This window comes from Diaporthe batatas (assembly GCF_019321695.1).
Source record: "Diaporthe batatas strain CRI 302-4 chromosome Unknown Contig00001, whole genome shotgun sequence".
Taxonomy (NCBI): domain Eukaryota; kingdom Fungi; phylum Ascomycota; class Sordariomycetes; order Diaporthales; family Diaporthaceae; genus Diaporthe; species Diaporthe batatas.
In genome coordinates, this window is record NW_025408548.1 from 2,835,256 (window position 1) to 2,848,027 (window position 12,772).

The following is a 12,772-nucleotide window of genomic DNA, read 5'->3' on the forward strand; positions in this document are numbered from 1 at the left end:
TGTCATCCTGCAGTGCAGCGTGCAGGTCCCACGAGATTTTCAGTGGGGACGTCTTCCGAAAACACCGGGGATAAGCAGCAAACAGTCATGGCCGTCGAGACTGAATCATACATCGCCACACGCAATCTTGGGCTGCCGGAACGAAGCAGCAGTCTCGATACGAGCACTCAGCACTGCCAAAGCACAAGTAACATGTTTCTGAACTGGTGAGGAGTGGCTCGCCGGCCATGCGCTGGCGGTGGCGTGATGAGGTCGGCGTGAGCGCTGGCAGGAATGGGACACGTGCGAGGAGCCGCATTCCAACAAGACGGCTAGGCCAAATCGAACCGAACAGCGGTGGCTTGTCTGATGGCACCTACTCCGTAGATAACAGATACACTGATAGAGGCCGATATCTGTGGATGTGCGGCGTACGGATTGGGTGGCCGGCCAGCCAGCCAGCCTCGCGTCTTGGGAATGGCTCAGTAGCAGCGAGCTGCTGCCGCATGTCTGGACCGGCACCTAAATTTAGGCGACACAACGCTGACGTCACACACCTCTCTCTCCCCAATCTGTCGTAGATGCTGCATCTTGCTCCGTGCATGGCGTATGCAGGATCGTGCACAACTGCAATCCTGACTGTACAACCACACAGCACAGCACGGCACAGGCACAGGCACAAGGTCTGACACGCGTCACGGTCCAGCCCAAGAGGCTTGGGCAATTGGCCATGTCGTTTCGCGCCTGGGCGGCAGCATCACCGAGATCTGTCGGGGAGCCTCGAGCGGTTGGTCGCCGCGCAGTGCCGCCGTAACAGACTAGAGTGAGTGGACGACTAACAACAGCTGGGCTGGCTGGGCTGTGCAGCTGGGCGGCTTGGGTTCGTCCCTGGGCGGTGTTGCAGCTGGGATCTGGAGACGGGATGATCGAGGCCGAGAAGGAGGATGATGGCCTGGATGGCCTGGATGGCTGGGCCGCACTGCTGAAGGTGGAGCACCTGCACTGCCAAACCGCCCCCAAGGGCCAAGTCCTATTCATCCGAAGTTACAGATTGGATTTCAGATGGTCAATCACCAGTCTGGGCCAGACTCATGCCGTTTATTATTACGAGGCAGGCAGGGCAGGCAGGGCAGGCAGACACGTTCTAGGCGCTGGCTGATGCTTCCTTCCCCCCCAAGAAATCCTCCGCCACCATTTTCATCTCATATATGTGGGCCTGCAAATCCCAACGCTGACTAGACTGCAGGGGCAACACACCAGGAGCTGAGCAGCAGGCAATCAACCCAAAGTTACCAAGTTAGGTACTTTAGTACGCTTCCCATTCAATACAATCGCCTTGATTCCCAGTCGGCTTCATCTTCCCTCTCTCGACCTCTCGACCTCGTTCCTCTTATTCTCCACCTCCTGTTGTGACTCACCTGTTTCCTGCAGTTGGTTCACTTGCCTTGCGACCACAAAACACCCAAGTCAGACCCACAAGATAGACAGACAATCTACCTTGGTACCAGCCCAAGCAACCCTTGCTGCGCCCACTACTCCGTGCAGGACCATCGTGAACAACCTTGGAAGATCAGCACCAGAACACAACCACAACCGCCCAACATGCAGATCACAACTCTCCTCACCACCGCTGCCATCTTTGTCGCCTCGGCCAGCGCCCAGTCGGCGGAGGCCACGCCCACCACCACCACCGCCCCGACCTCGACCGGCAGCGGCAGCGGCAGCGGCAGCGGCAGCGGCGGCGATCTCAACAGCCTCATCAGCCAGCTGCCCCAGTGCGCCATCACCTGTCTCGACTCTTCCGCCCCTACCATCGGCTGCAGCGCCTCCGACCTGACCTGCCTGTGCTCCAAGTCCGACCAGCTTGTCACATCCATTGGCACCTGCATCCTGCTCAACAGCGGCTGCTCACCAGAGGAGCAGGGTCGTAAGCCACCCCCATTCCGCCCCCACCGTGAACCACTCACTAGTCTATCACCGGCCCGTGTGCCCCTGAAAACCCCCGATTCCCACTCAAGGGTCTCAGGGGGGAGCATACCTGCATGCCTCACACCACCAGCACTTGGTACCTGCAAATGTGACACATCAAGCTAACCGCCTCTTGCAGAAATCCAGAGTCTTGCAGGTAACCTCTGCAGCGACGTCAGCGCCGCAAACCCGGCCGAGCTCGCCTCCGCGTCCAACTTTATCAATTCGGCGATCGCCACCGGCACCACCGCGGGCGCCTCCATCCCAACGAGCTCGCCCACCGGCAGCAGCAGCAGCGGCAGCAGCAGCAGCAGCTCGAGCGAGAACGCCGCCGGCCGGGCGGACACGCCCCTCGCAGGCATGAGTGCCCTGGGCGCCGTCGCGGCCTTTGCCGTGCTTGCTCTCTGAATGAAATGAGATTTTCGTTTCGTGGGCTTCTTTCTCTTCCAATTTTGGTTTTCTGCCCGGGGGACGAATGAATGATTGGAGACCTTTCCACGGCGTTAAGGGTTGAGCATTTTTACGTGTTAGCACGCCCGGCAGACCCGGACATACAGGGTTGGGATTTGCGGCGGATTGCTCCCGTGGTTGCCTCCGTGACGGGCTTGCATGTGATGACAGACTAGACTTGAGGGCATATTTGGCGATACATTGCACTCCCCACAGTGATTGGGTTGTTGAGCTTGCTTGATGAGAAATTGATTATCTTTCATAACGAGAACACTTTCTTGAGTCGGACTCCTGACGTACTAAGTGACCTTTGTGGACGAAAAAAAAAGGGTTCATATTTGCTAATCAGCCTTGCACCATCCAAGCCACAACGGGGTATTATTTAGAAGACCTGGGCTGGAGGACACCATTTGGGATCACGCAAGCATTCATTCCGCTATCCTTAAAACGCAACCCACCCAAGCAGACCAGCCCCGAGCGCCACGACCAGCGCAACCCTGGACGAGGAGCCACGGTCCGCGAAAACCGAGCCCTCAGACGAGGGGGTCGTAGTGGCCGACGCCGAAGAGCCCGCCCCGGTGGCGGTGTCGGCGCCGCCCGAGATGCCGGTCGGCTCGCTGGGGTGAAGGGCCGAGTTGGTGGTCGACTCGGAGCTCAGGGTCAGGGTCAGGCTGCCGCTGCCGCTGTCCGTGGCGGTTGCTGACGTTGCGGTTTCGGTGCCGGTGGTAGGGACCGCGGTGGACGAGAAAGTCTGGATCGGCCCGCCCGGGTTGAGGCCCGACACGAGCGAGTCGGTGGTCAGCGGCTCCGAGACGGCGGCGGCCTCGGCATGGTTTGCGGCCAGGGCCGTCGAGGGCGCGAGGAGGAGGGGGAGGGGGAGGATGTAGCTGAAGGCCCTCATTTTTCTGTTTTTGTTTCTTATTTTGTTGATTGGCTGGGTGTACGTCAACCTGCTGTGTATTTATGTGTTGGATCGAGAAGCTCTTGGCACCGGAATGGATGCAAGAAGGACTTGGCAGGCGACCAGCTGCAGACCGTCGAGACCTTGATTGCCTTTTAAAGGCGATCCTCCTGTCCTTTCTCGCACCATATCGCGCCAGCTGTCGAGATCCAACAGGAGCTATAGCTATTCCCAGTCTTGGCAGGGATCCCCGAGGAGGCACGTCACCCCAGTGGCCAGGATGTTTCCCACTGTCCACCTCGCCAGCTCGCCTGCCCGCGCCGTGGTATCGATCGGTCGCGTACGGTGCGGGGTGGTGTCAAACAAGACAAGCTTTCCCGGGGACGCCACCGGAGTGGGTGATTGGCCGTGTGGGGTCGGGGGTGGTGAGGGGGGCTTGCATTGCTTGCTGTCGCCCCCCGATGGACGATCGGTGCCACCACCAGTGGGGACGCATCATCACGGACTCGGTGAGGGCTTCCAACCAAGGCAGCTGGGGCTCATCATGAAACACTGGGCTTGCCGGTCGTTGCACTTGCAGTAGCTCATGGTCGACTTCGGTTGCCGCCCCGCCCAGTCAGGGAGGATCTGGCCGGCCGTTGGTGTGATGCTACCTGGCAGGCTGGCAGGCCAGCGTATCCCGTGGCTCCATCACCTCTTGTGGATGCCTTCTTGTCGGCCCGTTGGGAGCACCACCCGCGTCTTGTCACAGGCATGATGAGTGCTCAGTGGTTCTGAGACCTCGGGATGAGGGTTTGATCAAGCGGCTTTGGACTGCCCGCAAGACGCAAGATTCCAAGGTTGTCATGCTCAAGTGATACTAATAGAGAACGGAAATTCGCGCACCTAGAATTAGAAGATATACACTTAGATATAACTAAGAAGGGTTATAGCTAATTAGAAGACTTTATTTTATTTATTAAACTATTTAAATAGTACTTTTTATATTCTACTTAATATACTTAGTAAAATCTTCTCTTCCTATTTAATTATATTTATTAATTATTATTTAATTATAAGTTAAATTAATTATTTAAATAGTAAGAATTATTAATTAAAAATTAAATTTTTATTATATTTATTTAAATATTATTTTTTAAGTATTATAGTTAATAATATAAATATTAGACTACTTTAAATTTAAATTATATTAATAAGTTAATTATTATAATTAAAATTATAATATTATTATTATTAATTATTATTTTTAATATTTTTAAAATTTTTATATTTTAAAGTTTTTAATAATAATTATAATATTTATAAAAACTTAAAGTTAAATTAAATAAAATTATAAAGTTAATTAATTAATTAATAGTTTTTATAATTTTAAAATAAATTAAAGGATTTTAATTTATAATTATAATATATAATAACTTTTAACTTTAATTATTTATAATATTATTATAATTAAAACTAATTATTTTTAATAAAAATTATTTATATAATTAAAGTTATAATAAGTAAATAAAAGCTTATAGTTTAAAAGAAGTATATTTATTATAGGCTTTAAATAATAATTAGAATAAAATAAAGTTAGATTAAATTAATTATAAATTAATATAATTTTTAAAATTATTTATAAACTTTTATAATAAAGTTAAAGAAATTTAAATTTATATTTTAATAAAATATTTTATAATTATATTAAAATTTAATATAATAAAGTTTTAATTAATAAAATAAAAAATATATATATATTAATATAAATAATATTAAATTAATTTAAAAAGTAAAATTATTAATATTATTATATTTAAAATAAAAAGATAAATATTATTAATATTTTTTAATATAAAAAGTAATAAATTATATAAATTTAAAAATAATATTTTATTTAATATCTTTTTTTTAATTATATTTATATAATTAATAATAAAAAGATATTATACTTTTAAAGTATAATTATTATCGGTTAGCTTAGCTTACATATAAGAAGTGGTTAAAGTGGTGTAAATTAGTGATAGTTAGAGGTCTGCCTAGCTAGGCGGTAAAGCGCCCAGTTGGGTTGGCCAAACCTACTAACTAAGCATAGTGGTCCGTACGTATACACGGGCCTACTAGCCTTGCAGTAGCTAATCCACTACAGCCTACTATTCCCACACTAGCAACTTTTTAATCTTCTAAAATCGAGATCCAACATCCCTTCCTTCCAGCCAATTAGAAAGCTCCATTTACTAACAAAGCAGGTTCCAACTAAATCACCAAATCACTTAGAATTACCACTAAACATATAATCACAATTCACTCAATTTAAGTACCATAAAAACACTCTAAATCAACGTTTTCACAAATCACCCAAATCACTTAAATTCAAATTACTTTAATAGATAAAATCAAGTCTAAATTACTAATTAACTAATCGCTTACCGGGCTATTACTAGCTAGTCGCTAACTACTAACATCTAGCTAGTTAGCTAGTAGTCACCTAGTTAACCCTTCTAGTAGTTTCTTCTTCTTATAACGAACTATTACTTACTTTTTTAGTCCTTCATCTTACTTAAGGTTCTTATTTTAATTAAGGATCTTATCTTTTACTTAGTTAAGGGTCTTATCTTAATTAACTATATAGGTAATTATAATATCTCCTCCTTATTTAAATAAAGTATTTAAATAAAGGTAAGTAGGGTATTAAGCAGCGACTTAGCGCTTAGCCTAATATAAACACTATTTAAGTAGAGGTTATTATAAAGGTCTTTAAGAAGCTTTAGCTTAATTTATCTAAAGCGCTTCTTAGTTTAATTCTTAAAGGTCTTATAGAAACATTAAAAGTACTTATTAAAGTAATTACTTAAAAATAAATTACTAATAAGGTCACTAGTAAATTACTAGACTTTATTATTATTAAATTTAATAATAATATATTCCTCCTTATAAATATTACTAATATACTTTTTTATTTTATTTTTTAACTTAAACTTCTTTTTATTAAAGTAGTATAGGTAGGTATATTATTAATATATACCTATAGTAACTATAAATAATTTTATTTTTAGACTTAGAATTATAAGTAGTTATAATATTAAAGTAATTTTATTTAGGTATTATAAGAGAGAGAGAAAGAAAGAGAAAAGTTAAAAGAGTACTTAATTAATTACTTAAATAATGTAAGGGGAGGTAGGTAGGTAAATAGGTTAACTAATAAATAGTTAAATAGGTTGGCTAATAGGTAGTTAGTTTAAAGGTTTTATAAGTAGGCTTAAATTATCGATTTATAAAAGAGAGACTTATTATAAAAAAAAATTATAAGACTTACCTAGTAAAAGGGTCCTACTTAATAGTTAATTACACTTAAATAGCTTAAACTTTACCTTCTATAAGTTATAATAATAATAGTAACATTATTAATTTATCCTTTATTAAAGAACTATAATAATAAAGTAGCTTTATTAATTTATCTTCTTTAAACTTAACACCTAAATAGTTTAAATAATTTACCTTACTATTAGAAGCTAGTTAGTAACTAATTAGTGTTGGTTAGCTTAGCTTATATATAAGAAGTGGTTGAAGTGGTGTGAATTAGTAATAGTTAGAGGTCTGCCTAGCTGGGTGGCGAAGCGCCTAGTTAGGTTAGCTAGACCTACTAACTAAGTATAGTAGTTTATATATACACACAGGCCTACTAGCCTTATAGTAGCTAATCCACTGCAGCCTACTATTCCTATAATTATAATATATATAAAAAAGAATTTATTTTTATTTTAAAGTATTATTAATAATAAAAAGAAATTAAGTTTTTAATAGTTTTTAAAGTAAGTTAAATTATTATTAATAGAGTATAAGGTTATAAATTTAAAGGTTATTATTATTAATTATAATATTATTTTAATTAATATTATTAAGTATATATTTTTATATTTATTATTAACTTTATATTTTTATATTAATATAAATATTATTTTAATATTAAAAGAAATAATAAAAGGTATTAAACTTATAAAATATAAAAGAAAAAGTTAATAATAAAAGAATTTAAGAGTTAAGAATTTAAATATAGTTTTATTTAATATTTTAATAAAAAGTAAGATAACTATTTTATTAAAGGTTTTAAATAAAGTTTTTATATTTATTAAGTTTTATTTAATTTATTTAAGTTTATAAAGTATTTAATTAATTATTAAGTTTTTAATTTAATTTAATATTATTTATAAAAAAGTTTTTAAATTAATAAATAATAATTTAATATTTAAAGATTTATTATATAAATAAAAAAGAGATTATAGTTAAATAAATAGTTTATAAAATTTATAAAGTTTTTAAGTTTAATTTATATATAATATTTTTAATAGAGAATATATATTAAAAGTTTAAAGTTTATTTAAATTATAAAATAAAAATATTTTTATTTTATTAAAGCTATTTATAAAACTTTAAAGAATATTATTTATAACTTTAAATTAAAAGGTATATTAAAAATATTTTTTTAAAAAGTTTAATAAATAAAAGTAATTAAAAGCCTTTTAATATAAATCTTATAAATAGTTTTAAATCTTCTTTTAAATATTAAAAAAGATTATATAAATACTTAAAAGTAAGGTTATATAGAGTAATTACTTATAATTAATTTATATTTATTCTATATTTATAAAGCTATTATTTACTTACCTAATAATTATATTCACTTACTTAGTTTCTATTAACTACTTACCTAATATTAATTTTTCTAAGTAATTCTTTTATATTTATAAGTATCTTTTAAATTAATATTAAAAAACTTTATAGTATAATTTCCTTCTTTAATTTTTAATACTTTTAGTATAAGCCCCTTCTAGCACCCCTTCTAGTACCCCTTTTAGTACCCCTTCTAGGCTATATATATTTAGGTATTAATTAAGTATTTAAATACTAACTAAATATTAGAAGGCTAGAAGTTTAAAGTATTAAAGGGTTAGAAAGGGTATTAGAAAGTTAGAAAGAGTATAGTCTTTACCTTTACCTTTTTAGCTTTTAGCCTTCTAGTGTTTAATTAGTATCTAAATACTTAGTTAGTATCTAAATATATATAAACTAAATAGTAAAGGTAAAAGTAAAGGTAAAGGTGAAGGTGAAGGGGTATTAGAAGGGGTACTAAAAGGTGTACTAGAAGGGGTGTTAAAAAGGGCTTATATTAAAAGTATTAAAAATTTAAAGAATTCTAATTAAATATATAGTTTTATATAGGCCCTATATATAAATTTTTATACTAAGTAAGTAGTTAAAAAAAACTAAGTAAGTAAATATAATTATTAAATAAATAAACGTTAGCTTATATTTATATAATATAATTTAATTTATATTAATTAAATTATTAATAAAAAGAAAGTTAGATAGATTTTTAAAAAATTAATATATATAAATTCTTTTAATTTAATTATAATTTATTAATTAATAACCTTTTATTTATAATTTATTTATTAAAGTAAATTAAATTAATTAAAGGAAATTTTATAAAATAATTATATTTATAATTAATAAAGTAAATATTTTTAAATAAAATATAAATTAAGTAATAATTATAATAAGTAAATAAACGAAGTTAATAATTATTAATTTAAAAAGTAAAATAAAGGATAAAATAAAAATAATAATAGTTTCTTTTTAATAAATAAATTTAATTTAAAAGTAGAATAACTTAACCTTATAATTTCTAAATAAAAAAATATCTGTAATAATAATATTTAATAAAGGACTATTTAATAAAATTAATAGTTAATAGTAAAGTTTATAAAGTAAGTAAATTATTAATTAAAATAATAATCTACTTTTTAAATATATCTTTAAATATTTTATTAATAATTAAAAATAATATATAGAGATATAAAGGATTATTAATTAGTTATTATAAATAAACTTAATTATAAATAACTTTATTAATAATAATAAAAGTATATAACTTAAAATTTAAATATATATATAATTAAGTATAAATTATATTTAAAATATTATTTATTTAAGCTTTAATATATATAATTTATATAATTTTTAACCTTTTTTTTATTAGTTAGTAAGAAAATGGTATTAAGTATTAATTATATATAATAATCTTACTAATTATTATAGTAGGCTTTAGTTAAAATAAATTTGTGTATATATGTAGGTATCGCTTAGTTATATCTAGGTGCGTGCCTTTTAATTCTGGGTGCGCGAATTTCCGTTCTCTACTAATACATCCTCCAAGTCACCAAGCTCTCTACAGTTGCCTCACTATGCACTCCGATTTAGAGGCATCCCTTAAGGGAAACTCCCCTCAAGAAAGACTTTCAAGTTGTCGTCCAGCCATTTCAGGTCTGCCTTGTTCGTCCCTGGCCCGCCGGCCCTGTCACGGATGTCAGCAAGGTCTATAGTCAATCAACTTTGAGTACTCCAGTAGGTATAACCTACCAATGACCCCATATTGATGGAAAGGGCATGAGCTTCCCCACCCCCTCAGCCATACACTGGACCTCGTATTCCGAATCTTCGGGAGGGAAGTAGAGGTCGGTCTTGCCTGGCATCACCAGGGTCTTGGCCTTGATCCCTTTCATCGACTGCTCAAAATCCCCGTCATACGGCTCTTGTGCTGATGTGTCTCCCGCCTGCCACGTGTGAAGCATAACAAGCAAGTTCTCCGGGTCTGTATGCAGTTGTTAGCACGTAATTAGTCGATCCAAACCACCACTTTGACGTTGACTGGTCAGATGTAAATCACCTTTAGACAGAGCCCAAGTCTCCCAGAACCTCACCATAAAGTCCTCCAGGTCCTTGAACCCAAGGTACTTCTCGTACACCCTCTCCCTATAAAACGCCTGACTGAACCCCCAGCCCGCATAAACCCGCCCCAGGGCCTTCAGCCCCGTCTCCCGCTCCTCAGCAGTCCAGGTCCTGTACCCACCCCCGCGGCCCGCCGGGCCCTTCTCCCCGGCGCACGCCCCGGCGGACGAGGCCCCCTTGGCCGCGAGCAGCGCCACCTTGACGCCCTCGAGGAACACCTGGTTGTGCACGCTGGTCCTCGCGCTGCCGCAGAAGGGCGCGCCCAGGTCCATGAACCCGGGGAACTGCGTCAGCCACTGGTACGTCTGGCCCGCGCCCATGCTCCACCCGAGCACCAGCCGCGCGTGCGCCACGCCCAAGCCATCCGTGACCAGGCGGTGCTGCGCGGCGACGTTGTCGCGGAACGTGACGTCCGGGAACGGCCGCAGGTCCGGCGGGAGGTCCGGCATGTTGCTCGGCGAGGACGACTGCCCGTTGCCCAGGAGCGCCGGGATGATGATGAAGTACTTGTCCGGGTTGAGCGCCTTGTCCCGGCCGATCAGCCACTCGTTGTCTGCTATCAGGCCTGAGAACCATGTCGGGTATATTATTGCCGGGTTGGAAGGCGAGCCGAAGGTCTTGTAGGCGATGAACGCCTTTGGGAGCACGACGCCTGAGACGAGGGTGAGGTCGCCTAGGTCATAGGTCTTGACTTCTGGGTCGTCCATTATCGGATGGGTGTGTGTCCTTGGCCTGTGGGACTTCTGGACACGGACTTCCTTTTTTCTCTCTTTATCTTGGTGTTGAGGGGAAGTTTGTCAATGAATGGCATCCGCCGGCACAGCAGTCAGTGGCTGGCTCGACACATCATTATTAGTACCTGGTGCTTTCACTTATAACAGCTATCGGCCCTCTGCCGCGAGAAATGCGGGGGAGATAAGCGGTCCGCTAACGTTGGCCGACAGATGTGGATGGCGAGGTCATGCGGTGCTTCGGAACGAATGCGGTGTTGCCGGCGTCACTAGTCGCCGCTTCCAAGGCTCTATTAGTCACTGAATAAATATAAATAGCCTGCAATGCCCTCCCGACTTCAGCACTCAGTATCAGCAGTGGTTGAGGGACTCAAACGGTCACTACCCAAGTATCCGGCTTCGCACCAGCGGTGCAACAATTAATTCGTCTTGTGGTAGCATTCGGTGGTCTATCTCGAATCCAGCGAGTTGCCGTCGCACGGGTCCTTGGTGGGTCAAAATAGTCCCCGCCCGTATCAAATATTCTTGGACTGTCGGAATATATCTCTCTCGGGAATACCATTCTCGATAGTTTCCACTGGGTTACAGTTGTGAAATCAGACCGGTGCTTGACTCGTACATGAGCTTGGTGGAAGGTTTCATCGCGGCACGCAAGTCAAGCAAATTCCCGAGGAGCAGCCCAGCTCCATCTGATGTATTGCTGGGTAGCACTTCCATCCTCACATATGATCAGCAGCGAAAGCCAAGTTCTGTTTCGACTCGGTAGAAATTCTCATCTAAAGGCTGAAATGTACATCCTTGGGTAAAATTGAACTGTGAGAGCTGCGGGCATCGGCTTTGTGTCTAAGCCTTACAAGGCTGGCAGTCTTCCCGTCAGGCTCTTTACTCTAACCTTTTTCGCAGACCATCTGAACAGCCGGCTATGGCTACCAGTAGTTATACAGTACACACAAAGAAGTTCTTCACTTGATCTCGAGCGCAGCGGAAGGGATTATGGAGCGGACTTTGCCAGCAAAGCCTAGAAACGATGAACCACATTGAGCAACAAACACAACGATTGTGGCCCTTGCAAACAGAGCGGTTTGCTCAGCTTCTGAATATGAGACATGGCTGTAGTATGGTCAAGAAGTCAGTCCCCTATCTTCCACTTGTGAGGTTTCATGGACTAGTTCATCAGTTCCAAGGAGTCTGGATCGTCAGGAGGAGCACAAGCAATTGACTTTGCTTTTCTTGTCTGCCCAATAGTTTGGAGATGCAGATTGAGTTATACATATTTATCAAATGATTTCTTGAGCTCATAACATTTGAAAGCCACCAGCCTTCAGATAGCAACCCTAGTGATGTGCATCCTACTTCGATATGATCGGCTGCGTATAATTCAATAACACTTGTATCTTAAAACTCCGAACACATCATCCGAGCTTGGTCAAACCCTTTTAGTGATTCTTCATTGGGCACGTTGGAGGATGCTTTGCCAGCCATTCCTAGTCACTTGTTGAAACATCAGCTTAAGGTTCGGCTGAGACCACGGTTCCGCGTATGCCACTCTACTAGCAGACTAGTTAGAGCAGGTAGATCCTGCATAAGCGTGCTATTCTTTAAGTTTGCCTGATGGGACACCATGCTCTGCAGAGACAGCATGTAAGTGTATCACCAGTCGAAGGCAATCTGACGGCAGAATGACCAAATGGGACGATCTAGCTGGCGTGCTCGGGACCTAGGCAGACCTTTGACGAACACTGTGTCCTGCATTGAACTTGGCAGCACTAACCAATGGGCTACATGCGCGGCAGTTAGCTCGCAGACAGAGGACTCGGTGTCAGAAATGCCCGTGATCATCTGAGTTTCAATGCTCTCTGCAAATAGGTGGCGTCATGGGGCAGAGATGGTGGAATCGGCTTCCCAGAAGGGCATGTGCCTGAGAAAGCATGGGGTCCAGGATGGGCCTGTCGCAGCTGTTCTCGGTGGTGTGTGT

General features: G+C 40.3%; 3 protein-coding genes across 3 annotated transcripts; 1 reads left to right on the forward strand and 2 right to left on the reverse strand.

Annotated features, from left to right (window-relative positions):
- The first annotated feature begins 662 nt into the window (after positions 1 to 662).
- KVR01_000091 (uncharacterized protein) lies at positions 663 to 4,097 on the forward strand. The gene is made up of 2 exons (XM_044794278.1): positions 663 to 1,906; positions 2,087 to 4,097. The coding sequence occupies exons 1-2, from the start codon at positions 1,582 to 1,584 to the stop codon at positions 2,353 to 2,355; spliced, it is 594 nt and encodes a 197-aa protein (XP_044650040.1). The 5' UTR covers positions 663 to 1,581; the 3' UTR covers positions 2,356 to 4,097.
- KVR01_000090 (uncharacterized protein) lies at positions 2,840 to 3,298 on the reverse strand (the record flags this gene model as incomplete). Its single annotated transcript, XM_044789902.1, has 1 exon — positions 2,840 to 3,298. The coding sequence occupies one exon, from the start codon at positions 3,296 to 3,298 to the stop codon at positions 2,840 to 2,842; it is 459 nt and encodes a 152-aa protein (XP_044650039.1).
- Positions 4,098 to 9,376: 5,279 nt separating the features above from the next.
- KVR01_000342 (uncharacterized protein) lies at positions 9,377 to 10,994 on the reverse strand. The gene is made up of 3 exons (XM_044791066.1): positions 10,005 to 10,994; positions 9,698 to 9,929; positions 9,377 to 9,632 (listed from the first exon to the last, which is right to left on the reverse strand). The coding sequence occupies exons 1-3, from the start codon at positions 10,771 to 10,773 to the stop codon at positions 9,548 to 9,550; spliced, it is 1,086 nt and encodes a 361-aa protein (XP_044650291.1). The 5' UTR covers positions 10,774 to 10,994; the 3' UTR covers positions 9,377 to 9,547.
- Positions 10,995 to 12,772: the final 1,778 nt, after the last annotated feature.

Excerpts from the sequence above, each read along its gene's own strand:
- KVR01_000091 (XM_044794278.1), top strand. The coding sequence starts at position 1,582 with ATGCAGATCACAACTCTCCTCACCACCGCTGCCATCTTTGTCGCCTCG. Across the intron at positions 1,907-2,086 it reads CTCACCAGAGGAGCAGGGTC|AAATCCAGAGTCTTGCAGGT; the intron begins GTAAGCCACCCC and ends CGCCTCTTGCAG.
- KVR01_000342 (XM_044791066.1), bottom strand. The coding sequence starts at position 10,773 with ATGGACGACCCAGAAGTCAAGACCTATGACCTAGGCGACCTCACCCTC. Across the intron at positions 9,930-10,004 it reads GACTTGGGCTCTGTCTAAAG|ACCCGGAGAACTTGCTTGTT; the intron begins GTGATTTACATC and ends AACTGCATACAG. Across the intron at positions 9,633-9,697 it reads CCATCAATATGGGGTCATTG|GGCCGGCGGGCCAGGGACGA; the intron begins GTAGGTTATACC and ends CATCCGTGACAG.